A 27395-nucleotide genomic window follows, 5' to 3' on the forward strand; every position below is an offset into this window, starting at 1 on the left:
GTGCTTTACAATGCTTCCCTATGCTTTACCAGACCTCTCTGTGCTTTACAATGCTTCCCTGTGCTTTACCAGACCTCTCTGTGCTTTGCAATGCTTCCCTATGCTTTACCAGACCTCTCTGTGCTTTACAATGCTTCCCTATGCTTTACCAGACCTCTCTGTGCTTTACAATGCTTCCCTATGCTTTACCAGACCTCTCTGTGCTTTACAATGCTTCCCTATGCTTTACCAGACCTTTCTGTGCTTTGCAATGCTTCCCTATGCTTTACCAGACCTCTCTGTGCTTTGCAATGCTTCCATGTGCTTTACCAGACCTCTCTGTGCTTTACAATGCTTCCCTATGCTTTACCAGACCTCTCTGTGCTTTACAATGCTTCCCTGTGCTTTACCAGACCTCTCTGTGCTTTGCAATGCTTCGCTATGCTTCACCAGACCGTAAAGAGTCGCTGTAAAAGCACAGAACACATGAGAGCTGTGTGAAGCGAAATGGGAACACGTGCTTTTAACCCGTGCCTGAAAGCGGTGTGACCTCGTTACAGGAAGCTGTAAAGAAGGGCTGACCGAGGCTGCTGCCGCTAGCATTAACGCGCTTCTCAAAAACACCGCGGTACGCAAATAAGCAAATACTGGCCGCACCTTTTTACAATTTCTGATATAAATGAACTGCCTCATGACGTCAGCACGCACCTTGCAGCAGCTGCTGTTTCATTTAGCAGAGACGACCGCTCAATAATTAACTGCGACTGCTATCAGGAGGTTATACATATTCATAACATTCACAGATTTGATGAGATAAGAACGTTAATGCATTTGGATAAACAATATATAATAATAATAATCTTTATTTTATCGAGTGTAGAGTGTGCGCACTTATGCATCAGCTGCAGAGTCACTTACAACAACGTCTCACCTGATTCTGTTACCGCTGGACCACACAGCCTCTTATCTATATCTATCTATCTATATATATATATCCAGGGTGGTTAGAAAGTTACCACATCAGTGCTATGGGACTTGCTTTGATGTGACAGCACTTTCTAAATCTCTAAACGAATGCTAATGTGTTGTTTAAATAAATAATTGCTTTGACTGATTCATAGGGCACCTGCAGAACAGTCTATAACAGGGTCGAATTAACAACCCGAATATGTACTGAGCCATTGTGTGTGGAGATGATTATTATTATTATTATTATTATTATTATTATTATTATTATCATCATGTAGTCTGCTACAGACGATTTACTATATGTTCTATAGCTTTATATATCATATAGTTTTTAGGAATTGATGAGCAGTTATTTATAAAATTTTGTAAAAGGTGGGGTTTGATCCACTATATATATAGATATCACCTCTCTCTCTCTCTCTCTCTCTCTCTCTCTATATATATATATATATATATATATATATATAGAGAGAGAGAGAGAGAGAGAGAGAGAGAGAGAGAGAGAGCTAAGTAAAGTATATGCATAGATACTTTTTTGCTAGGTGAATTTGAATTCATACGGATTTCCACACGCACACGTACACGCACCAGAGTGTGTTTTGCTTGCAGGAAGCAGCCTCTCGTGTCTAATGTCTAAATATCACACCTTCGCGAATGTAAATTGAAGCGTTGCAAAAGGAAAAGCAGCGTCCTTTAACTGTAACACCGTCTGCAGTAAGAGATGATATTCGCGAGGTTTAATCGCATATGCATGAGGTTTAGTTGCATATTCATGAGCTTCAATGGCATCTTCACGGGGTTTAATTACATATTCATGAGGTTAGTCGCATATTCATGAGGTTGATCGCATATTCATTTGGCGGAGCCGCGGTTAGGTCTTATTCAGCGCCGTGTGTGAGAGAGAGAGACACGCAGTGTAGAGGCAAACAAACTGACCGAGAGACCGGAGCGAACATGGTGGATTACCACGCCACGAACAACCAGCAATCCGCCCCCGCCGGGGGCCAGACCTACATGGAGCAGCCCGACGAGTGGGACCGGGACCTGCTGCTGGACCCCGCCTGGGAGCGACAGCAGCGGAAGGTGAGACCGGGGAGACGGGGAGGGTGTGCGTGGGAAAGATCGGGGATCCGGACCGGGGCCTGGCTGTCGGGTTTTTAATACGGAAATTATAATACGTTACCTTAATCAACAACAACAATAAAACAAACAAACAAAACAGATCTACCGTGCAACATTGTTTCAAGAACGGGAAGGTGCGTGTGAGACCCGGGGGAAGAGAACAGCAGTCGCGGAGTTAGATTATAAACTACCTCCCCAAAATGAAATGAGACAACTTTCCCTGTTTCAGCTGAAGTTGGCAGTGAACTCGTGTGCAGCCATGCGGGTTATCGTGATTATTATTATAATGTGTATATATATATATATATATATATATATATATATATATATATATATATATATATATATATATATTTGTGCTGTTTGTTAATTTATACGACAGTGCAAGTTTTGGGTCTCGGATTTGTGAATAAACCTGTTTTTTTTCGTTGCTAAACTGAGTTCTTGAAAGCAGGATAGTTTCCCGAGCCCCGAATACACTAACCCTGTCTTGCACAGCAATTAAAAACGTTCCTGTTTTTAAATGAAGTATTTATCCGCAGAGTGTGTTTGCGATGCATTGCAGAACAAGCCCCTCGGAATCAGACCTCACCCCGTTTTACATTAATTATGCAGGAGATTTAACACAAAATACTGTGTTTCCTTTTTAGAAAAATATTATCTGCGTGGTTTTTTTTTTTTTTTTTCCCCTCGATTGTTTGCGTTTTTGGAGTTTGATCGCCCCTATCCAGGGAAAGAGGAGAGCTTTTAGTTTGTATGTTGACGGTCAAAGTCCCCCCCCCCGCAGCTCCCCCCCAGCCAGCCATGAACAAACACCGCGCCACCGTGAGCAGACTCCCCGGCGTGAGGCGTGCCACAAATACCTGAGGCGAAGGTCGAGTACACCCTTTCTTTGAAGGGCGTGAGGCGTGGGCTGTACATTACAAGCTGCTTGCTAATATATATATATATTTTACCTTTTTTTTTTCTTTTTCGGAGAGTAGCGCATTGCAGTCCAAGTTTGTTCTGTTTAAGCGGGGCGGGATAACAAACAACGCTCTTAGAAAATTAGGTTTTGCACAGCGTGGCGAGACCTCTCAGTCGGTGCCACCCTTTAACGAATTTTGGGTGTAAATCTACGTTTGTGATCTGCTGTATTTATTGAAATAAATACATAATGTGCAAGGCTAGTATAGTCTGCTTTTTAAAAAAAAAAAAAAAAAAAAAAAAAAAAAAAAAAAGTACTTTTGTTTTTTTAAATGTCCCAGCGACTGGTGCAGGGCTGTGGAATCAGACTCCCGCTGCACAGCAGTGTGATCCAGTCCTGGTTTCACTAGGAGTTTAATAATCAGACTCCCGCTGCACAGCAGTGTGATCCAGTCCTGCTTTCACTAGGAGTTTAATAATAAGACACACCTGAGCTTGTTACCTAGACACACTGGGGGCTGATCAGGCAGGCTGGTAGCAAAACCTGGACTGGATCACACTGCTGTGCAGTAGGAGTCTTGTTCCCCTCCCTGCTGTTCTCTCGAGGAGAGGGGCAGGGGCAGGAGAGTTATAGGGTGTTGCAGAGCTCAGTGGTTTGTGATTCTTGCTGTCAGCTTTGTCTCTTGAAACGTTCCAGCGTTTTTATTCCCCAGCTTCCTTTTAAGCAATTATTTTGTAAACATTTGAAGTATGTCGCTTTCCGGCTTGTCTTGTAATCAATTTTTAGCCACACGCCCTCAACGAAACACATTTTGTCTGATGAGTGAGTTTCTTGAACCCGGCTTGAGGGTTGATTTGATCAGCCTGCATCCTGATAAAAGCCAGCTGTGCTGCTATTGGAGCAGCAGACAGAGAGTTTATTGCAATGCAGTGTTTGCAGGGCTGGGAATCAGACTCCTATTGCACAGCAGTGTGATCCAGTCCAGGTTTCACTAGCAGCTTGATCAGCCCCCAGTGTGTCTAGCCAACAAGCTCAGGTGTGTCTTATTATTAAACTCCTAGTGAAAGCAGGACTGGATCACACTGCTGTGCAGCGGGAGTCTGATTATTAAACTCCTAGTGAAAGCAGGACTGGATCACACTGCTGTGCAGCGGGAGTCTGATTCCCAGCCCTGACTGCAGTCAGTCATTACTGTATATGCAGTATATTTATTGATCTAATTAGTTATTTATTCTGCCCCTCCCTTTACACATGAGCTGCAGCAATAACTACCTGCCAGAGGCAGCATTTAAAAAAAACTCCTGTCCTGAAACCAAGTGTCGAATTCAGCTGAGATGCGCCTCTCTGCAGGAACTCGTTTCAGCTGCTCCTGTCCTGTTCCGGTTTGTCTCGAAGGGTGTGGCTTCCTTTGAAGAGCGAGGGAGAGGAGGAGGAGGAGGAGACGCAAGCAGGATTGCTGTGGGTTCTCCTCTCTCCAGGGGTTGTTTGGTGTCTGTGTTTGATGTCACCAGGGCAGGTTGTAAGTTCTTGAAGTCCTGCCTCGCTGCTCTGTTTTAATGTGTGCTGAGCCCTCCAAGAAACTGCAGTGTGTGTGTGTGTGACACAGTGACACACAGAGACAGGTTGATGCTCTCTCTCTCTCTCTGGGGGTGTTTTACAGTAATTGTCTGGTTGGTTAATATGTTGGATTTCCTTTGGCATGGCTGTGAGCTCAGAGATTACATTTTTGTTTTACGGCTGGCGTTGTGAGGGAGGCTGAAAGAATGCAGCCGCCTCTCCAGGGGAGTGAAATATTTAAAGAATCAGATGCTGGCCGGGTTTAACTCTGAGTTTTGGGACTGAAGCGTTTTATAAGCACAAATTGTCTCTCCATCCCCTCTCCTCGCTCTCTCAATCTCTCTATTTTTCTCCCCTCTCAATCTCTTTCTCCTCTCCCCTCTCTCTCAATCTCTTTCTCCTCTCCCTTTTCCTCTCGCTCTCTCAATCTCCGTCTATCTCCCTCTCTCCCTTCCTCTCGCTCTCTCTATCTCTTTCTCCTCCCCCCTCCTTTCTCTCTTTCTCCTCTCCCTTTTCCTCTCTCGTTCTCTCAATCTCTGTCTATCTTTCTCTTCTCCCCTCTCAATCTCTCTCCCTCCCCTCCTCTCTCCTGTCTTCTCCCCTCTCTTGAATTCAAATTCAAAATCAGGTTTTTTTTGGCATGACAGTTTAAGGTCCTATGATAACTATATATATATATATATATATATATATATATATATATATATATATATATATATAATACTCTTTAGCGAATAGAACATAGATATTTACAAAAAAGAGAGAATAAGTTAACAATATTATGAGACATCTTGAATTTATTTCTTGCCCCTCACTTTGTGGCAGTTTAGTTCTGAATTCGCAGGAATTATAGCCGTTTCTTTCTCTCCCAGGGTGAGTTTTAATGGGATTCCTGGTGTAAGTAGTTGAAGACTGGGACGCTGCTGATGAATTTAGGGTAATCGATATCTCTGGCTTTGTTGTATTTTCCGCAGTGTGGAGCAAAGCGTCTCTCTGTTTCTGGTCTCCTGCTCAAGGTGTTGTCGGGGTCTGTCTCGGTTTGGGATCTTTTATTTCAGTTTGGCGTTCTGGTTTGTTTTTTTTAATTTGGGCTGTCCAGTTTTGATACAGTGTTGATTTTGGGAAGGGGTTGCTTTCCGGAGCTGAGGGGGGGGGGGGGGGGGGGGGTGTTTTGCTGTGATGTCAGCCCGGCTCTGTTGACAGCGCTTCAGCGCCCGCTCGATGGTGGGGTCTCTCTCTCTCTGGGCTCCGCTCTTGTTTTAGGGGTTTGTGTGGGTAGGAGTCGGGGTCACCCAGCAGCAGAGGGATTGTTGTTTGGGCCGGTTCTGTTCGGGTATTCAGCTGCACCCTTTTCCTGCTCGAATCGGAAAAGTTTGCGTTGAGCGCTCTCCCTGGTAGGCTGCCCTGCGTGACTTTCCCAACCCCAGAACACGCACAGGCCAGTCCACGCTGGTCAAGGGCATCTGTTGTTCAAAGAGAGCGGATCGGGTCAGCGCCGCCCCACTTCTCTCTCCTCCCTGATTGTGTGGTTGGGCTTGTTCTTCTTGTTCGCCCAGGCCCTTCCCACTGTTCTGCTGTGATCGCTTCGAGTGGGTCTTAGGAGAACCGGTTTGGGTTACCAAGCTGGGCTGAAGCACGTCTCTAAGACGAGACGAATCGCTCTGACCTGGTTCTGGCCTGATCTCAAAACTTAAATATCAATTACAGGGAGGGGAATCGGTCTCCCGCTCCACAGCACTGTGATCCAGTCCTGGTTTCACTAGGAGTTTAATATTAAGACACACGTGAGCTTGTTACCTAGACACACTGGGGCTGATCAAGCTGGGAGTAAAACCTGGACTGGGATTATTTATTTTGCTGCGGGTAAACGGCTTTAAAAAAAAAAAAAAAAAAGACATTGTCTCAATATATTGACGAGAAAACAGTGAGGAAGCAACTGCTAAATCGAAAATAGCGATTGGCAAAAGATAAGTTATTTAGTTCTGTTTTAATGTTCTCCTTTTTGAAAATCGCAGAAGTCTGCCAGTTCCGTGTTGGCTCTGTGTTCCTGGTGACCTCATCAGACCTCGTGGGTTGAGTCACGGGGATGACCCCCCCCCCCCCCCCCCCCGAAATGACTGCCATCCGCCACACCCTACTGGTGGTAACGGCAGAGGAGGACACTGGGTCTTGTATACGGGCCAAGGGGTTTCCACCCCCTCCTATAGTGCCTGCCATAAAGTTTGTCTTTTGATTTTACACTGAAGACAATGAGAAAGACTTCTAGTGGAAACTAGGAACAAACCTTAGTTTTTCAGTTGAACTAATTAGTCATTTCCCACACAAGACGCAATCAGAAATGATCCAATTCCAAAATTCAACGTTTTTATTTTTGGGTGCTCGGAGAGTCGGGTCAAGCGGGAGACGGCTCTTCTGTTTATTTATTTTTTTTTCCCAGCTGCACGTCGAGCGTTATTGAGAGCCTGGCTGTCTGGGAGCAGCGAGAGAGGCTTTCTCTGGAGCGTGAGGTTCCCCGCGCTTGCTGGAAGAGAGCGTTCTCTTGCCAGCGCTTGTGGTAGCGGCACTCAGAGGTGAGCGGTCCCGTCAGGCTGGGACCTCGTGCTTTTCTGCTCTTAAACGTTTCGGTGCTTCACTTCGATGGGGTGTGCAGCTCAAGTAAACGCCGGCACGGGCCGGTCTCTTTGGATCGGGGTCTTCGTGCGCTGACTGCCAGGTGAGGGTCATTCATGTCGCTCTGGTTTAAGAAACAGCTGCTTGGTGAGTTGTCCTGATCGATACCAGCGACCCTCGTCCGATTTCGGAGGCGCACTCCATCCCTGTTTTCTGGCGACGTTCCCTCGCAGTGCTGACTGTTGCTGCAGCGGTTGCTGATGTAATCCTCTGTTGCCTTATAAGGAGAGAGTCTGAACAATAACAAGAGGGAGAGGGAGAGAGCACTTGTTCAACTAGTTTGACTGCTTTGTGAGACGGAGATAAAGGGCTTGCTGTGTTCTTCCACTCACGCACACACACGCTACATGCTGCACACCAGTGGTACACAAACTGATTTTTCGGATCCACAGAAATCACAGGTTCTCTCCTCCTCTCTCTCCAGTCCCCTCTCCTCTCTGGATGCTGCTGCACTCCCCAGCTGTCTCCGTTGCAGGGCTGCTTGCAGTCAGTCTGCAGCATCGAGTGTCTCTCTCTGCACCCTGTTGAAAGGGTGGTCCCTGCAACTCTACCTCAAACCCTGCAATGCGATACCGGGGGGGGGGGGGGGGGGGGGGGGGGGGGGGGGGGGGAGCGAAGGGTTAATACAATAGGGGGTGAGCTGAGTGTAATGTAGCCCTGCGTGTTTGTCTGCACAGTCAAAAGATCCCCTGATCAAACCTTTGTTATTGGAAGTAGGTCGAACGTAAATGGTTCTCAGTAGAAATGTTTCAATGCAGTTTCAATAAGTGTTTCCTTCAGCCTCTGTAACTTTCATTACTGTGTTGATTAGAACGGGAAATCTCCACTGTGTTAGAGTCAGCGCGCAGTGTGTGTGTCGGTGCACAGTGAGTGGATATATTTACAGTATATAGAGTGCTCAGTGCGCAGGAGTTCAGTGCAGTGCTCAGTGCGCGGGAGTTCAGTGCAGTAATCCAGTGCTCAGTGCGCAGGAGTTCAGCGCACTGTGTTGCTGTTTCACTGTTACTGGACCAGGCATGATTAACATTCCTCTCTGCTGGAATGCTGAGCACTCAGACTGGCCAGCAGTTTACAAACACCCCAGGGATTAGTCTGTTTGAGTTTTAAGTCTTAGAGAAGTGCCCTGATCTGGTGTGTGTGTGTGTGTCTCTCTCTCGCTCTCTCTCTCCTCTCTCTCTCAGCATTATTGAAACTAAACTGAGTCAAGCAGACCAGTGTTTGGGCTCTAGTGCCTTCATCAGTGTTACTGAAACTAAACTGAGTCAAGCAGACCAGCATTTGGGCTCTAGTGCCTTCATCAGTGTTACTTCATCAGTGAAAGTCAAGCAGAGCAGCATCACGGCCAGTGTGTGGGTAGCTGTTCGTGTTTGGGCTTTTTAACAAATGTGTTGATGTTGTTTTATTTAATCTGTTTTTAAACGCGTGTGTTTTCTTAGACTTGCCAGACATGTCTTCCCAGCTCTTCTGCAGCAATTCCCAGAGATGTAGGGCACTTGAGGGTAGCTTTGCGTTGTCTTCTGTCCAGTTCGTTCCATACAAGTTCTATGGGATTGAGGTCTGGAGACTGGTCGTTTAGATTGAGTTCTCCTTCACTTTCCTTCTTTGCCAGATAGTTCTTGCACAACTTTGAGGTGTGTTTCGGGTCATTATCTTGCTGAAGAATGAAGAACCGCCCAACTAGCTGTAATCCTGATGGAATGGCATGCCTCTGAAGTATGCTGTGATAGCCATGCTGGTTGAGCTTGCCATGGACTTGGTAAAGATCACCAACTCTGTCACCAGCAAAGCAACCCTAGACCATGACACTGCCTCCTCCATGCTTGACAGTGGGAACCACACATGCAGAACTCATGCGCTCCCCTCTCTGTGTCTTACAAATACTCACCGGTTGGACCCAAATATTTCACATTTTGACTCATCGGTCCATAAGACCGACTTCCACTCCTCAAACGTCCAGTTTCTGTGTTTTTTGGCCCAGGCAAGTCTCTTCCTCTTATTCTGCACTCTTAACAATGGTTTCTTTGCTGCAATTCTTCCAGTTAGGCCAGCTTCACGCAATCTCCTCTGGACAGTTGATGTTGAAACATCTGTACTTCCAGTAGCATTTAGCTGAGCTTGTATTTCAGGGGCAGTTAATCGCCGGTTTCGCGGACTTGTGACTCGAATGAACTTGTTCTCTGATTCTGAGGTCACCCTTGGCCTGCCTGACCTTGTTCGGTCCTCATGAGTGCCAGTTTCTTCAAATCGTTTGATGTTCTTGGCCACAGCAGTTACAGACACTTGCAAAGTTCTTGCGATTTGTCTTAAAGATTGAGCTTCATTTCTTAAAGTAATTACAGACTGTCTTTTTTCTTTGCTTAACTGCGTGTGTTTTGCCATTTCCTGCTTCCTTACATTCAGGAATGACAAACTTGTGCCCATGCTACCTATATTTATAATAATCATGGGCCCTCACCTGTTAATAATAATTGGTGACAAAAGGTTAATTAGGTAACATGCTAGTTAACTCAGAGAACATGTAACAAAGACACGCCAGTGTTCTAACACCGTGTTATACACATTTCAGACTTGGGCTTCAGACTGAAATCCCCTTGCTTTGGGTGACCATTTCATTGTAATCGACAAGATTTACATTTTCATTTAAAAATTACATTTTTGAATGCAATTCACTTATGATTATCAGCTTATATAAGTACACGCATCATATAATGAAATATTAAGTGTTTATAGACAAGTTTATACAGTTAAAAGCATAGATAATCATGGTTTCAAGCAGGCGTCCTCAAACTATGCAAGTGCTGAAGGAGACGTTTATGAGGGGACAGTCTGCCTAAGAAATGCTACAAAGATGAGTCCAATTCAGTGACTGGTGTTTTGAGTCTCTCAGTGTGTGGAATTCTACCCACGTGCTCGTCATTGAATTCCAGGGTTGTTTCTTGGCATGCTTGTTCGCTTAGTGGATTACCTTGGAAATGAGATAGAGAGGTCCTGAGAGTGCCTGGTGTTGACGCAGTGACGTGCCTGTGTGTGTGCGTGTGCATGTCTGTGTGTGCGTGCGTCTCTTTCAGTGCCCCCTCCTTTACTGCATTTCTCAGAGCTCAGATTATCTCTCGCACACTTATGCTGACAGGGTGACACGCTCACACTGACGCACATGCACACAGTTCCCATTCATTCATTCATAAACTCAATCATTTAGCTATCCCTCTGCAAGTGATAAGCAGCGTCCGGGCGGGCCCTGGTGTTAGGGTTTATTGCCTTCAGTGTAAAAGCCAGTAACTAGCTGTTAAAAATACTGTTGGGTGTGTCTCTGCCGGTCTGCCTCTTTGTCCCTCGGATCTGAAGCTGTGGCTGTCGTTAGGACAGGTCTGCTTCTCTCTCTCTCTCTCTCTCTTTCTCTCTCTTGAAGCTGCAATCGTATTCCTTCCCACTCTCTGGGTGTTGGCGGGGGGAAGCCTCTAATTATAGTGCCCAGGCCAGCGAAATCAGAGACAAGCACGCTGCCTCCCTCCCCCCCCCCCCCTCTCTCTCGCCCATTCGCCCCGCGATAAACTGCTGTGATCGAGCCTCCTTCCCCCCCCTCCCTGGTGCGAGGGAGGGAGGGAGGGAGGGAGGCACCCAGGTCTGTTCTCAGTGAGTTCAGCATTCCCGTGCAGGGAGCGCCGCTCGCTGTGTCTCACAGGAACAGACTGTAAGTAAGACTCCCGTTGCATAGCAGTTCGATACATTCCTGGTTTTACTACAAGCTTGTCACCTACACACTGTGGCTAGTCCAAGCTCCTATTAAAACCAGGAAGGGGTGAAACTGCTACGCATTAGGAGTCTTCTTTCCAGCCCTGCTCTCTGTCTCTCACACTCGACACAATGATCTAGACGGTGAACAGTCACCAAGCTTTGTATCGAGTAACTCCCTCTCTCGTCCTCCCTCACTCTCTCCCTCTCTCGGACGTTCACAGCCTGGTGTAACGCTCTGTCTCTCTCTCCCTCTCAGACGTTTACAGCCTGGTGTAACTCTCTGTTTACAGCCTGGTGTAACTCTCTGTCTCTCTCTCTCTGTCCCTCTCTCAGACGTTCACAGCCTGGTGTAACTCTCTGTCTCTCTCTCTCTCTCTCTCTCTCTCTCAGACATTCACAGCCTGGTGTAACTCTCTGTCTCTTTCTCTCTCTCAGACGTTCACAGCCTGGTGTAACTCTCTGTCTCTCTCTCTCTGTCCCTCTCAGACGTTCACAGCCTGGTGTAACTCTGTCTCTTTCTCTCTCTCAGACGTTCACAGCCTGGTGTAACTCTGTGTCGGACACTCTCTCTCTCTCTCTCTCTGTCCCTCTCTCAGACGTTCACAGCCTGGTGTAACTCTCTGTCTCTCTCTCTCTCTCTCTCAGACGTTCACAGCCTGGTGTAACTCTCTGTCTCTCTCTCTCTCTCTCAGACGTTCACAGCCTGGTGTAACTCTCTCTCTCTCTCTCTCTCTCTCACGTTCACAGCCTGGTGTAACTCTCTCTCTCTCTCTCTCTCAGACGTTCACAGCCTGGTGTAACTCTCTGTCTCTCTCTCTCTCTCTCAGACGTTCACAGCCTGGTGTAACTCTCTGTCTCTCTCTCTCTCTCTCAGACGTTCACAGCCTGGTGTAACACACTCCCTCTCTCTCTCTGTCCCTCTCTCACAGACGTTCACTCTCTGGTGTAACTCTCTGTCTCTTCTCTCTTCTCTTCCCTCGCTCTCTCTCTCTCTCTCTCTCTCTCTCTCTCTCAACTGTCACTCCTGGTTAGCTCTGTCTCTCTCCTCTCTCTCAGACGTTCACAGCCTGGTGTACCTCCTGTCCTCCTCAACTCTCTCTTGACGGTGACTCCTCTCTGTAACAGCTGTCTCGTTCTCTTTGTCCCTCTCTGACGTCACTCTGACGGTCAGTGGTAAACTCTCCTGTCTCTCTCTCTCTCCCGCTCCTCTGACGTCCACAGTCTGCCTGGTGTAAACCGCTCACTCTCTCTCTCTCTCTCTCTCTGACGTTCACAGCCTGGTGTAACTCTCTGTCTCTCTCTCTCTCTCTGACGTTCACAGCCTGGTGTAACTCTCTGTCTCTTCTCCTCGTAGCAACCCTCAGAAGTTCACAGAGTGGGTAAGAGGTCGTCTCTGTCTCTCTCAAGTCACATCTTTCAGACTTTTCACAAGAGAGGTAGCTAGTGTACCTCTGTCTCTCTCTCTCTCTTTCTCAGTACTCTCTCCTTGGTCTAACTCTCTGTCTCTCTCTCTCTCTCTCTCCTCTCTCGTTCACAGCCTGGTGTCTCTCTCTCTCTCTCTCTCTCTCTCAGACGTTCACAGCCTGGTGTAACTCTCTGTCTCTTTCTCTCTCTCAGACGTTCACAGCCTGGTGTAACTCTCTGTCTCTCTCTCTCTCTCTCTCTCAGACGTTCACAGCCTGGTGTAACTCTCACTTGCGGAAGTCAGGAACGCAGATCAGCAACATTGAGGAGGATTTCAGAGACGGGCTCAAACTCATGCTGCTGCTGGAGGTCATATCAGGTACACCAAGTGGAGCGCCAGCCAAGCCTGCTTGTAGCGCTGCAGCATGGTCACTGGCCCATCCCTTTGAAAGAGCGCTGACCAGCTTTAAAATCCATTCTCTCACCTCTTATTAGCTTTATTAACAGGATCACTGGCCCCCTCCCTTAAAGGAGCGCTGTCTGTATGAGTCTCTACAACAGTTACAACAGGAGTCTCTCTCTCTGTATGTCTGTCTCTCTGCAGGTGAACGTTTACCCAAACCTGAGCGAGGCAAGATGAGGGTCCACAAGATCAACAACGTCAACAAAGCGCTGGACTTCATCGCCAGTAAAGGAGTCAAACTGGTTTCTATCGGAGCCGAGGGTGAGTGGGGAGGGGAGGGGACTTCATTGAGGGGAGTTCTGAACCCCAGGACTGGGTGCAGCAGCAGCAGGGCTAGTGTGAGTTTCTAACCCTGCTCAAACTCCTGGCTCCTGATCATTGCAATATTAATAATAATAGACTTCATTGAGGGGAGTTCTGAACCCCAGGACTGGGTGCAGCAGCAGCAGCAGGGCTAGTGTGAGTTTCTAACCCTGCTCAAACTCCTGCCTCCTGATCATTGCAATATTAATAATAATAGACTTCATTGAGGGGGCCTCTGAACCCCAGGACTGGGTGCAAATGTGCAAATTTTTAACATTGTATCAATTTGTTGTCATGGGTTCCCAGTCGATAAATAATGTGATTTATTATCGTTGCAAGCCTAATTTATTTTTATTTATTTATTATTTTATTTATTTATTTATCTATTAAGTTGAATTTACTGAATTGCAGTTGGCAGGGATGTTAATAAGACTCCCATTGCACAGCAGTGTGATCCAATCCAGGTTTTACTACCAGCTTGATCAGCCCCAGGTGTGTCTAAACAAGCTCAGGTGTGTCGTAATATTAAACTCCTGAAACCAGCAATGAAGCAAACTGATATGCAGTGGGAGTCTTATTCCCATCCCTGTGACACACACAGACCCTGGAGAACGGAGTATTCGAGAGGGGACCGCATCACTGTGCCTCGCCCAGCTACCTGTTAGCAGCTCCCATCTGCAGGTTCCATGTTGTGGCTATTCTCCGCACCCCTCCCTCCCTCCCTCCCGTCCCCTGGTATTCAGGAGTGGAAATTCAGCACAGTTGGAAAAACAAGCATGTTGTTGTTACTGCTCTCCCTGCTTTCCCTGCTCTCCCTGCTTTCCCTGCCCCTGGCTCACTTGTTCGCCCCCGTGTCCTGTTCTCCCTGCCCCTGGCTCGCTTGTTCGCCCCTGTGTCCTGTTCTCCCTGCCCCTGGCTCGATTGTTCGCCCCCGTGTCCTGTTCTCCCTACCCCTGGCTCACTTGTTCGCCCCCGTGTCCTGTTCTCCCTACCCCTGGCTCACTTGTTCACGCCCGTGTCCTGTTCTCCCTACCCCTGGCTCGATTGTTCGTGCCCGTGTCCTGCTCTCCCTACCCCTGGCTCTCTTGTTCGCGCCCGTGTCCTGCTCTCCCTACCCCTGGCTCGATTGTTCGCGCCCGTGTCCTGCTCTCCCTACCCCTGGCTCACTTGTTCACGCCCGTGTCCTGCTCTCCTCTCAGAGATCGTGGATGGGAATGCTAAGATGACCCTGGGGATGATCTGGACCATTATCCTGCGCTTCGCAATCCAGGACATCTCCGTCGAAGGTGAATGGGGTTCTACTCAATTGTATGACTGTATTGTAAAATAGAGTGGAGTAGTTTACTGGTATTGTGGTGTAGTGTATTGTAGTCTAGTTTACTGGTATTGTATTTTATTGTAACCCTTCCTCTACTTTTCTGTAGAAACCTCTGCTAAGGAGGGACTGCTGCTCTGGTGCCAGCGCAAGACTGCTCCCTACAAGAACGTCAATGTGCAGAACTTCCACATCAGGTAGAGACATCGAACCCAAAGCCCATCCTGAACCCCAACCCCAACCTCAACCCATCGTGAACCCCAGCCCGAACACAACCCCCAACCCACCCTGAACCCCAACCCCAACCCATTCTGAACTCCAACCCATCCTGAACCCCAGCCCGAACACAAACCCCAACCTGAACCCCAACCCCAACACAAACCCCAACCTGAACCCCAACCTCAACTCATCGTGAACCCCAGCCTGAACCCCAACCCCAACCCATCCTGAACCCCAACCCGAACACAACCCCCAACCCATCCTGAACCCCAGCCCGAACACAAACCCCAACCCCGCCCCCCCTCCGACACGAGGGGGTGAAAGAATAGAAGTGCCAGAGCTTAACACGGTAACACATCTCTCTCGCTCTGTCTCTCATCGCTCCCACCTCTCCTTCTCTTTCCTCTCTCCTTCTCTCATCAATCTCCCTCTCTCTCTCTCTCACCCCTCTCCCCCTCTCTCTCTCTCTCCCTCTCTCTAGCTGGAAGGACGGTCTTGCCTTCAACGCTCTGATTCACAGACACAGGCCTGAGCTGATCGACTATGACAAGCTGAGGAAGGTAAAGCCCCTCTCTGAGCTAGTGGCACGATGAGAACACATCACAAACACTGGACTGAAAACAACCCTGCCCACAGCCAGCAAGGGGAAACGAAAACCAGGCCTTTCAAACTGTGTGGTCAAGCTTTAAAATGGGTGCATTTGTTTCAATATGGAACACAGACAGTGTGGTGTAAAGCACCTGGCTAGCCTGTAGTGAGTTTTTGTATAATCCCCTATCATAAACCCTGTAGAATATCGCAGTGAAGTACTTACCAAGAGGCTTGACCGTAACCCGTAATGAATTCTCTCAGTCACCTGTCTGTCTGTCTGTCTGCCTGCAGGACGACCCCATCACTAACCTGAACAACGCCTTTGAGGTGGCCGAGAAATACCTCGACATTCCCAAGATGCTGGACGCTGAAGGTAGAGAATGTTTTATGCTTAACTGGGGAGCAAAGAGAGGGGGAGCTGGGGATGAGAGAGAGAGAGAGAGAGAGAGCCTCTCGCAGACTGGGGAAACGGGAGAGAGAGAGAGGGAGGGAGGGAGGGAGGGAGAGGAAGGAAGGAAGGAAGGAAGGAAGGAAGGAAGGAGCTGGCGGTATCTTGCTAAAGTGTGGGTTTCTCTGCAGACATTGTGAACACAGCCCGTCCTGATGAGAAAGCCACATGTGTTTAATTAAAAACTCAGTCCCCTTGCTCTGAACTAGATGAAGCCACACCGGTTCATGTCTTAAATAAATGAAAGGGATTAATAAATGTGTTTTTGCAGAGTCTCCTCTCGTTCTCTCTCTCTGGTTGTTTTTAATGCACGTTAACCCTCAGGAGGGCTCAGCTCTGTTGAGAGAGTGTGTATGTGTGTGTGTGAAAAGCTGGAAGTCTTTAGCTTTGTCTCTTTAAACAGATGCAGTGCGATTAAGCCCAGCTAAGCTACTGGACTTCAAACTCAGACTAGCGATTGATTAACCCCGTCAGGGAATGCTTCATCAGAAGCCGTGGCGATCAGAACGGATTCTTCTACCGGAACCGTGATTTAAAACCCAGGGTCCTTCCTCTTGTTTCCGGAGGGCAGGTTTTCCCTGTTGCGTCTGTGAGGGAGACTGTTCTCACCTCTCTCTCTCTCTCTCTCCTCCCTCGCTTCTCTCCTCACAGATATCGTGGGCACGGCCAGGCCTGATGAGAAAGCCATCATGACCTACGTCTCCTCCTTCTATCATGCCTTTTCTGGGGCGCAGAAGGTGAGTCTGTCTCTGTCTGTCTGTCTCAGTGATGGTACTATAGCAAGGAATGGGAATAAGACTCCCGTTGCACAGCAGTATGATCCAGTCCAGGTTTTACTCCCAGCTTGATCAGCCCCAGTGTGTCTAGGCAAAAAGCTCAGGTATGTCTTCTTATTAAACTCCTAGTGAAACCAGGACTGGATCACACTGCTGTGCAGCGGGAGTCTGATTCCCCTGTATGGAGCAGTCGAACCTTTTGCCTTGGAATACAGTGTGTTATTTGGTTTGCTGTGTCTTTGTCTGTCTTTCTGCAAATTTTTTGTCTGTGTTCTTAATTTAACGTCCTGTTTTTCCCTTGCTAGTCTTGTCTTCCTCTCCTCTCTCTCTCTCTCTTTCTCCTCCTCCTCTTCGTGTAGATCGCTCTCTCGTTCTTCCATGCTCGTTGGTGCTGAGAGCCTCTCATTCCTCCTCTGGGATTCTTCACCTCTCCATCCCTCCCTCCTTCTCTCTTTAGAAGGTATACGCTCGCTCTCTCTCCTCTCTCTCACACGCTCTCACTCTCTCTCTGTCTCCCATCTGTGTGTCTCACTGCCGCCTAGAGGTAAAATCATCAACCAATTTACTATCATTGATGCATTCTGAATGCTTTATTATAAAGCATGAAACTGTACACTACAAAATAAATGTCTATCATTGATGAGATCCATTCTGAAATGTCTTTATAATATAAAGCATAGACCCTGAATTGAAATGTCTTTATAATATACAGCTTTCGACCCTGATATTGATGAGACACAGCCCTCTGAAATGTCTTTATAATATACAGCACTAGACCCTGATATTGATGAGATCCAGCCCTCTGAAATGTCTTTATAATATACAGCACAGACCCTGATATTGATGAGATCCAGCCCTCTGAAATGTCTTTATAATATACAGAACAGACCCTGATATTGATGAGATCCAGCCCTCTGAAATGTCTTTATAATATACAGCACTAGACCCTGATATTGATGAGATCCAGCCCTCTGAAATGTCTTTATAATATACAGCACTAGACCCTGATATTGATGAGACACAGCCCTCTGAAATGTCTTTATAATATACAGCACTAGACCCTGATATTGATGAGACACAGCCCTCTGAAATGTCTTTATAATATACAGCACTAGCCCCTGATATTGATGAGATCCAGTCCTCTGAAATGTCTTTATAATATACAGCACTAGACCCTGATATTGATGAGAGAGTTATTTGTATCTGATGACAATGATTCTGAGTTCACTGCATGTTATAATGAGTAGTCCAGGTTGCTGTGTGTGAGATGCGTGCTGATTCTCAGTCAGGCTCACAGTGGCTGGTAAGCCCTGTCGTGTCAGAGCCCCTTGGAAGGAAGTCGTCTGACTGTAGGAAGCTGTAGTTTCTGTAACCCCTTTGCTCCACTGCTGCAGTATCTCCTCCTGCCTTGCTGTGCTCACTCACCCCTTTCCCCGCCCCAGGCGGAGACGGCAGCCAATCGGATCTGCAAGGTGCTGGCGGTGAACCAGGAGAACGAGAATCTCATGGAGGACTACGAGAAGCTCGCCAGCGATGTGAGTGATGGAGTATTCATACCCCACTGGGGTATAGCGATGCTGTACCTTCACACAGCTGTGGTTCGCTGTGCATTTTTACTCCTGTCTGGAGCAGCAGTGTGTTTTGAGAAGGTTGTTTGTGGGGGAGTCCTGCCCTCAGCCTGTCACACTTTCCATTGCTGCATGAATTTATTTCATATTTATTTCTCCCTGCTAGAGTATCTCACACACACACTTTCTCTCCTCTGTCCTCCTCACACTCAGTTCACCCTCCCTCTCCTCTCCTCTCACACCCTCAATTCATCCTTCCTCTCCTCTCACACCCTCTCCCTCCCTGTCTCCTCTCACCCACTCAATCACCTCTCCCTCTCTCTCCTCTCCTCACACCCTCAATCACCCCTCCCTCTCCTCACATGCAATCACCCCCTCTCCTTTCAAACTCAATCACCTCTCTCCCCTCTCCTCCTCACACTCTCATCACCCCACTCACTCCCTCTCCTCTCACACTCAATCACCCCCTCTCACTCCCTCTCCCCTCTCTCCTCTCCTCACCCCCTCTCACACTCACACTCTCTCCCCTCTCTCCCAGCTGCTGGAGTGGATCCGAGCCACGATCCCCTGGCTGGAGAATCGCACCCCCGAGAAGACGATGCAGGAGATGCAGCTGAAGCTGGAGGATCTCCGAGGGTACCGGCGGGTTCACAAGCCCCCCAAGGTGCAGGAGAAGTGCCAGCTGGAGATCAACTTCAACACCCTGCAGACCAAGCTGAGACTGAGCAACCGGCCCGCTTTCATGCCCTCCGAGGGGCGCATGGTCTCGGTAAGAGGACCCCCCCAAACTCGCCCCCTCGCTTTCGTCACCTGGGAGTCGAGAACCCCCAAGCTGACCCCCTCCTCACCGCCATACTCTCGATCTAGCTGACTAGGTGAGCTGTCTGACTGCCCCTCTGCTCCCCTGTCTGCAGGACATCAATAATGCCTGGCACGGTCTGGAGCACGCGGAGAAGGGCTACGAGGAGTGGCTGCTGAATGAGATCCGCAGGCTGGAGAGACTCGACCACCTGGCAGAGAAGTTCAGACAGAAAGCCACCATCCACGAGGCGTGGACCGAGGGTAAGAGACACAGTGGCGTGGACCGAGGGAAAGAGACACAGAGGTGTGCCCAGTCCTCCAGGCGTGGACCGAGGGTAAGAGACACAGAGACACCCAGCGGGAGTTTTAACTTGTCTCTGTGTCTGCCCCCCAGGTAATGAGGCCATGCTGACCAAGAAGGATTATGAGACGGCAACGCTGTCCGACATCAAAGCCCTGCTGCGCAAACACGAGGCCTTCGAGAGCGACCTCGCGGCACACCAGGACAGAGTGGAGCAGATCGCTGCCATCGCACAAGAGCTGAAGTGAGAGGGGAGGGGGTGTGACTGTGTCTCTCTCGCACCGACTCGCCCTGTCTGTGTGTGACTGAGGGGAGGAGGGAGTGGGGAGGGTGTGGAGCGGGTTGCCAAGGGTTACTGAGCCGCTGAATCACTGGGATCCTTTGAGACCCCTCGTTTCTAATGCGTCGCCCTCTCTCCCTCTCCCTATCCCAGCGAGCTGGATTACTACGACTCTCCCAGCGTGAACGCTCGCTGCCAGAAGATCTGCAACCAGTGGGATGTACTGGGATCTCTGACCCAGAGCCGCAGGGAGGCCCTGGAGGTGAGGAACTGGGATTAAACCGGTCAATGAAACTAAACTGAGTCGAGCAGAGCAGCGTTTGGGCTCTAGTGCTTTGTCAGTGCTGTAGAGGTGAAACTCATCCCTCTCTCCCCCTCTCTTCCTCCCCCTGCAGAGGACAGAGAAGCAGCTGGAGTCGATCGACGAGCTGTACCTCGAGTACGCCAAGAGGGCAGCGCCCTTCAACAACTGGATGGAGGGGGCGATGGAGGACCTGCAGGACATGTTCATCGTGCACAACATCGAGGAGATCCAGGTGAGAGGTGGAGAGAGCAGGGACAATATCATTACATTACCCTCTTTCCTGTCTGTATTAACTCTGTCCTCTCGCTCTCTCCCCTTTCCTCTCTGTATTAACTCCCTCTGTCTCTCCCCTCTCTCCTCTCTGTTTTAACTCTCCTCTGTGTACCTCTCTCTTCTCTGTATGAACTCTCTTCTCTGCGCTGCCCTCCTGTCTCATCCCTGTATTCACCCCCTCTCTCGCGCCCCCCCCTTCCTCAGGGTCTGCTCTCCGCTCATGAGCAGTTCAAGGCCACTCTCTCCGATGCTGATAAGGAGCGCGAGTCGATCCAGGGGATTCACAGCGAGGTTCAGAAGATCGCCCAGTACAACAACATCAAGCTGCCTGGAGGCAACCCCTACACCACCATCACCCCCCAGGCCCTCAACGACAAGTGGAACAAGGTGGGGAGTCTGTCTCTGTCTATCTGGTGTGTATGTGTTTGTGTTACTGTCAGTGTGTGTGACTCTGTATGTCTTTCACACTGACTCTCCCTGCCTGTGTGTGTCTCTCTCACACTGACTCTCCCTGCCTGTGTGTGACTGCGTGTCTCTCACACTGACTCTGCTCTCTGTCTCCCCCCGGTGGCGCGGGCAGGTACAGCAGCTCGTTCCTCAGAGGGACCGCGCTCTGCAGGAGGAGTTGGCACGGCAGCAATCCAACGAGCGGCTGAGGCGCCAGTTTGCCAACCATGCCAACGTGGTGGGACCCTGGATCCAGAACAAGATGGAGGTGAGGGCAAGCCCGAGTTATATTAACCCTTCCCTGTCTGTGCAGTATTACCCCTCTCCTGTCTGTGCAGTGCAGTATTAACCCTCTCCTCCCCTCCAGGAGATCGGGCGCATCTCGATCGAGATGAACGGCACGCTGGAGGACCAGCTGAATCACCTGAAGCAGTACGAGCGAAGCATCATTGAGTACAAACCCAACATCGACCAGCTGGAGGGAGACCACCAGCTCATCCAGGAGGCGCTGATCTTCGACAACAAGGACACCAGCTACAGCATGGAGGTGAGACTCCATGGAGTCCATGGACGAGTGAAATCAAGCGCAGGATACACAGAGTGTCGTTAGGATTGAGAGCAGCAGTGAACAGAGCAAGGTGTGGAGCAGATCAGTGCAAGAGAATGCAAGCACTGCTACTGGGTGCCTTGTAGTCCAGTGTGTAGTGGAGAGCTGTGAGGTCTGAACAGGTGAGTCTGGAGGAGGCGCTGGAAGGAGGGTAGGGACTGAGTGACCCTGATATCAGTGGGCAGACCGTTCCACCTCCGAGGGGCAAAGGAGAAGGAGAGGTGGGGTACAGCTAATCTGCTGGGGGGGGGGGGGGGGGGGGGTAGGGAGAAACAAGTCTGGAGGCTAGGACACAATCTCAGCGACTTCTGTGATTTACAATAGAAGGGCTTACCATGCTGTTTGAACTAACTGCTCCTCTCCACAGCACCTGAGAGTGGGCTGGGAGCAGCTCCTCACCACCATCGCCCGCACCATCAACGAGATCGAGAACCAGATCCTGACGAGAGACGCCAAGGGGATCAGCCAGGAGCAGCTGCACGAGTTCAGAGCCTCCTTCAACCACTTCGACAAGGTACCCCCAAACCCTAACCCTCCTTCAACCACTTTGACAAGGAACCCCCAAACCCCCCATGGGGGGCGCAAAACCCCCCCCACCCCGCTCAAACCCCCCACACACGGTCAATGGAAACCATTGGAATCTTGTTATGCATAATGCCAAGTTCTTAATAAAAAAAAATGTGTGTAAAATTTGAAATGGGAGGGAATTTTTAAATTTTTTCTCAATGCCTGCAGCCCCCCTCTTCCATCTCCTCAGTAGATCACCCTGAGCGTTATCCAGCCCCCCCTCCAAACAAATCCGCATTGCGTTCAATTTGAGATTTCAGACCTGTTTGAGTGTCTTAACATTAGTCTTTATTTATTCATTTGTGTATTTATTTTATTAATCCCCCCCCCCCCCCCCCCCTTGCCCTCCTGACCACACCCCCTCCTGCACGCATCATCACCACCCCCACCATGGCGCTGCGCTCTGATTGGCCGGTCCAAGGATCACAGCGGCGCGCTGGGACAGGAGGAGTTCAAAGCCTGCCTCATCAGCCTGGGCTACAATGTGGAGAACAACAAGCAGGTATGGAGAGAGAGAGAGAGAGAGAGAGAGAGAGAGAGAGAGAGAGAGAGATATGCCTCTTGCACGCAGTGCTGCCACCTAGAGGGACAGCGTGCCTGTGTGTGCAGGACAGCAAATTGGGAACGCTGGATCTGTTTTTAATTTCTTTCTTCTCTCCCTCTCTTGTTCCCCCTCCTAATGTTTATTACAATTTGTTTTCATGTAATCTTTCCCTCTCGCTGTCTGCTCTTTGCTTTGTGTTCTCTCTCTCCTTCATTTTCACCCCTACCTCTCGTATTTTTCTCCTGTCCTCCGCTCCCCTGTATTTCTCACCCCTCCTCTTTTTCGGGGCTGTGCAGAAGCACACAGGGACGATGGACACTGATTTCAGAGCGCTGCTCATTTCAACAGGACACAGTCTGGTACGCTGTCCATCTGTCTGTCCCTCTCAATTCAAAAGGTCTTTTATGGTTTCTGCACAGTTAAAGTAGTAAGTGTAGCTCTGTGTGTCTCTGTTCTCTCTCTGTCTGTCTGTCCTCTCGCTCTCTTTCCTCTCACACTGTGCGTTTATCGTGGGGTGTTCGGTTTGTACACACAGGGAAACAGTTTAAAAACAGCAGAGTTCAGAGTATTCATTTCATTAGGGCCAGCTGTGCTGAATGAAGGAGTAAATGAAAGGATAGATTTTAAAGAGATTTGAGAGAGAGTGTGTTTGTGTGTTCCTGACTGACGTTCCCAGAAGGTTTCTAAGTGCAGCTACATGCATTATTTATACATGATTTTAATACCTAGTATGTTTTGATTCAGCAGCGTCTGTTATTGTCTTTGCTGTCCGTGGGTTCTGCTAGGGGCACCGCTGACCTCTGACCTTTGTCTCTCAGGGTGACGCAGAGTTCGCTCGCATCATGAGCGTCGTCGACCCCAACGGCAGCGGGGTCGTGACCTTCCAGGCCTTCATCGACTTCATGTCCAAAGAGACGACCGACACAGACACTGCTGATCAGGTGGTGGCGTCCTTCAAGATCCTGGCAGGAGACAAGGTGAGACACGCTCCCATATAAAACTTACAGACACTGCACACACTGACCCTGCTAACTCTCTCTCTCTCTGTCTCTCTCTCTCTCTCAGAACTTCATCACCGCGGCCGAGCTGCGCAGGGAGCTGCCTCCGGACCAGGCCGAGTACTGCATCGCCCGCATGGCTCCCTACCAGGGACCCGACGCCATCCCTGGGGCCCTGGACTACATGAGCTTCTCCACAGCGCTGTACGGGGAGAGCGACCTGTAGCACGCACTCTCACTCACTCTCGCACTCGCTCACTCTCACACTCTCACACTCACACACTCGCTCACTCAGCCAGGAGCAACAAGAGAGAGGGGAGGGAGGGGGAGGGAGAATCTGACCGTGAGTCTTGTTAAACATTCCATTATTGTCTTAATATTTAATAATTAATAATGCAAGGATATAATAACTGTTTAATCTATGCAATCAATTATCAGTTTGAAACATTATCTATATACATATATATAGATATATTCAGGAGCACAGAAGCAAAAACTAAAAAACACATTTAAATGAAGGGTACAGACCAGACGCTAAATCCTGGTGATTTGATTTTATTTTTTTCTTGGACGTCGTCCTGGAGAAAGAGAGGTTTCTTCAGGTCTTTTTTTCTGACGAGATTCAAATGCGTGCTCTGAACTGACCGCCTGTGCTGGTTTTGTTAAATTAAAAATAATAATAATTATTATTTAATTAAAAAGGGGTTTAATTGCACTTTTTAAGAAAAATAAAATAAATAAATAAATAGTTTTCATTGACAGAATGTGATGCAATATAACAGAGCAGACAGGCAGGCACAGTTCTGTTTATATTTCTAGACACACAACAATGGACCAAATTTATCGTACTGCTTAATGTAATCGGGGATGGGAATCAGACTTGAGTTTGTTACCTAGATACACAGGGGCTGGTAGTGCATCCTGGACTGGGTGACTCTGCAGCGGGAGTCTGATTCCCCTCTCCAGTTTGTTAATTGTTTGAGTGTTTAAGCAAACGGCTGATGGGACCTAGCGTATATCTTTAAAAACAGAATTAAATCTAAAGCCTGAGAGAGTATTTATCACAAAATATGTAACCCTGTGTTTTATTGTGACGTTGCACGCGCTTCCTTTCTGGTTTGTGTGGTAAAAGCTTTTCCTCTGGCGTTTGGTGGCTCAGCGTGAAATTTCCAGCCTGCTCCGTTTGAGTGTGAAGAGAACACAGCCTTGTGGAGCAGCGCCTGTGAAACCCGGATTCCACACAGAGCAGAACAAACTCCCGACTGGGTGTTTGAGACCGGCTTCCCTTCAGAGTGAAGCAGAAACAGCCGCCTGGGTTCGTGTGGGTCGCTGTTCTCCTCCACAGAGTCTCAGAAAAGCAGCGATCCGCACAAACCCAGGCAGATGCTTCTCCACTCTGAAGAGTGACTCGGCCCGGGCGACTCCAGCGACCCTTGCCTGCAGAGCGCTCCACCCAGAGGAATAATCGCGTTCAAATATCTTCACAGCTGCAGCGAAGACTTCGATTTTTATTCAGGCTCTTGCTTTTCCTCATTATTATTTTAATATATAGATTTTATCCGGCTGTGATGCTTATCGCTGTTCATATCAGATCTTTGAGGAGGTGCCTGCGTTATTAATAAGTGTTTATAAAAGCAGGTAGATATTTCCATCTGTGGATATCGAGAGAGAGAGAGAGAATGAATTCGGGACCAGCGCCCAGCTCTCTATCCAGGGAGTCAGAATGCTCAGCACTCCCTAGAAATACTTTTCGAAGTAACTGACAGACCGAAAACTGGCTGTTTTAAATAATGAGCCAGCAGTGCTGGGCCTCCCTCGCTTTTCAGAGAGCAGCAGGCTGGAATTTAGCGGGGAGACTGAAGCGGTTTCAGTCTGAAACGCTGTCACTCCTGCGCTGTCTGAAGCAGTTGTTTTAACCAGAAGGCTCCAGGTCTTTAATTAAAATGAATGCTTTGTCTGGGTGTTTAATTGTGATTTTTGGATGCAGGATAAGCTCTTTATTGAAGCTGGGTGTAATATAAACACTTTTCTTTTCTAGTGTGGAGCATTTAGTATTCTCCTTTCTCCCCGTTTTCTCTCCTCCTCCCTTCATCCCGCTCCTCTCCCCTCACCCCATCCTCTCAGTTAAGTCACGATGTTATCAAAATGTTTGCATTAAGTTTTCCTGCTGCTGGTGTAAAAGGTGTTAAAGGGGAGGAGCTTTTTTTCTGCATTTTTCTGTGGGTGTTTTTAAATGGGGTTCTGCCCTCCCTTTAAGGATAGATCAATAAATTGACCATATTTTTGAAATTTTGTTTGCCTGCGGTCTCTTTATATTGCGTGCGTGTTTCATGCTGTTTTGTATTAGATTGTGTGGGTGTGTGGCTGCCTCTGATCGAGTTGAGAGTGTGTTTCATTCTCTTTGTGTGGCAGAGCCTCTCTCTCCCCTCTCCCTGTACCTCAGTTTTATATCAGTTAATCTGTGCTGTGTTAGGGGTCTCTTATAATGTATTCCCAAGTGTCGGGTGTGTCTCTCTCTCTCCGAGACAGAGCTGGTATTAAAACAATTGCCTCTAAATGTAGATCACAAGGAGTTTAGAAGTGGAGCTGATGCTAATACTGCACCAATGAGGACTGGACTTTTAAAATGCCCATTGCATCTTACGGCAAGCGATTCCACCAATCACCACGCAGCATCCGCCTGCTTTTTGCCACTGAACAACGTTCTCTTCAAAGTGGGCGAGTTCTTATTAACGAAACCCATTTCCTTTTGCTATACCTAACTATCCCACAAGAGGGCAGCAGCGCGCTTTATTTTGTACGCATGCATCTCGCTGTTACAGTGGCTGCGGATACTAATAAGAGGTGAGAGAATGGATTTTAAAGATGGTCAGCGCTGCTTTAAAGGGAGGGGCCAGTGATCCTGTTGTTAAAGCTAATAAGAGGTGAGAGAATGGATTTTAAAGATGGTCAGCGCTGCTTTAAAGGGAGGGGCCAGTGATCCTGTTAATAAAGCTAATAAGAGGTGAGAGAATGGATTTTAAAGATGGTCAGCGCTCTTTTAAAGGGAGGGGCCAGTGATCCTGTTAATAAAGCTAATAAGAGGTGAGAGAATGTAAGGGTATGTGGGCACACGATCTTGTTGTTAAAGCTGGTGAGAGGATTGATGGTAAAGTCTTGGTTTAACTGCTCCCAGGGCGAAGCTGTCTGGTTGTAGATTTACAGCGAGCTCCTGATTTCTTGCCAGGCTGCTTCATCTTGTCTGGCCCCTGGGCAGGTGCACAGCCTGGCTGCTCTAGCTGTCATTACTCTTGTAATCCAGGCCGCTAGGCATCGTAAAAACGAGGACAGAGCGAACTGCAGCCCTGCTGTGAATACCAATGAGAGAGCAGCTCAACCACTAATCTTTAAAACCCATTCTCTCACCACTACTTAGCATTAAAATGCACTCTCTCACCTCTTATTAGCTTTAAAACCCAAACTGAGACACAGACAGACACACACACACCCTGAGACACAGACAGACAGACACACACGCTCCGAGCGCTGGAGCAGCTGGTTTATATAGAAGACGTGACACAGCAGTGCTGAGAGGTGTCTCGGTGCAGCATGGCAATCAGAGTGCAGAGCCTGCAATTGAATTCCTCCAGTGAGGACCGCCCACGCCTCGGATTCTTCAATAAATGAAAAACAGGTTGATTTAAACAGCGGGGAATTTATGTTTATTTGATTTTCGTTTTAATACTCCTCTCTTACTGAAAGGGTTTTATTTTACCACTGCTGCTGCTGTAACTTTTACACACACACACAGAAACTCCCCAGTTTGTGGTTTGTGCTGCCATAAAGTTGATAATATGTCACTTCGCTAAGTAAGTAATTCTGTTTATTTATAGAGCCTTCCAGTCTGCAGTATCTCTACAAGTCAATAAAAACAACAGTTTCCAGTTCATTGGGGTGTGGCGGGGCTCAAGGGTGGAGAATGTGGGCGTGGTCTGAGGTGAGGTGGGGCGGGGCTCAATGGTGGGGAATGTGGGCGTGGTCTGAGAGGCGGGACAAGGGCACACAGAACCGCACAGAAACCAGGACCAGAGGGACACAGTGTGGAAATGAAGAGGAGACAGACTGGAGACACTTCTTCAGAGAAAGTAGCAGTGGCGGTGTCTGTCCCACGGTGTCCCCGGTGCAAAGCTTGGGTCCAGGCCCTTAAAACACTCAAAGAGACCGTTAGAAATTAACCTTTTGTGCTTCCTCAGCGACAGTCTGCAATT

The 27395-nt window shown here is 48.5% G+C and overlaps 1 protein-coding gene across 1 annotated transcript; it reads left to right on the plus strand.

The window, feature by feature from the left end:
- The first annotated feature begins 1821 nt into the window (after positions 1 to 1821).
- On the plus strand, positions 1822 to 25437 carry actn4 (actinin, alpha 4). Its single transcript, XM_041236231.1, has 21 exons — positions 1822 to 2031; positions 12608 to 12722; positions 12948 to 13067; positions 14309 to 14395; positions 14534 to 14621; positions 15125 to 15203; positions 15526 to 15607; positions 16334 to 16419; positions 17901 to 17993; positions 18565 to 18795; positions 18941 to 19088; positions 19222 to 19372; positions 19562 to 19670; positions 19804 to 19944; positions 20190 to 20372; positions 20566 to 20700; positions 20800 to 20979; positions 21407 to 21553; positions 22028 to 22108; positions 22969 to 23127; positions 23216 to 25437. The coding sequence occupies exons 1-21, from the start codon at positions 1903 to 1905 to the stop codon at positions 23372 to 23374; spliced, it is 2703 nt and encodes a 900-aa protein (XP_041092165.1). The 5' UTR covers positions 1822 to 1902; the 3' UTR covers positions 23375 to 25437.
- The last annotated feature ends 1958 nt before the right edge of the window (positions 25438 to 27395 follow it).

The sequence above is a fragment of the Polyodon spathula genome, chromosome 40, assembly GCF_017654505.1.
Source record: "Polyodon spathula isolate WHYD16114869_AA chromosome 40, ASM1765450v1, whole genome shotgun sequence".
NCBI classification, from domain to species: domain Eukaryota; kingdom Metazoa; phylum Chordata; class Actinopteri; order Acipenseriformes; family Polyodontidae; genus Polyodon; species Polyodon spathula.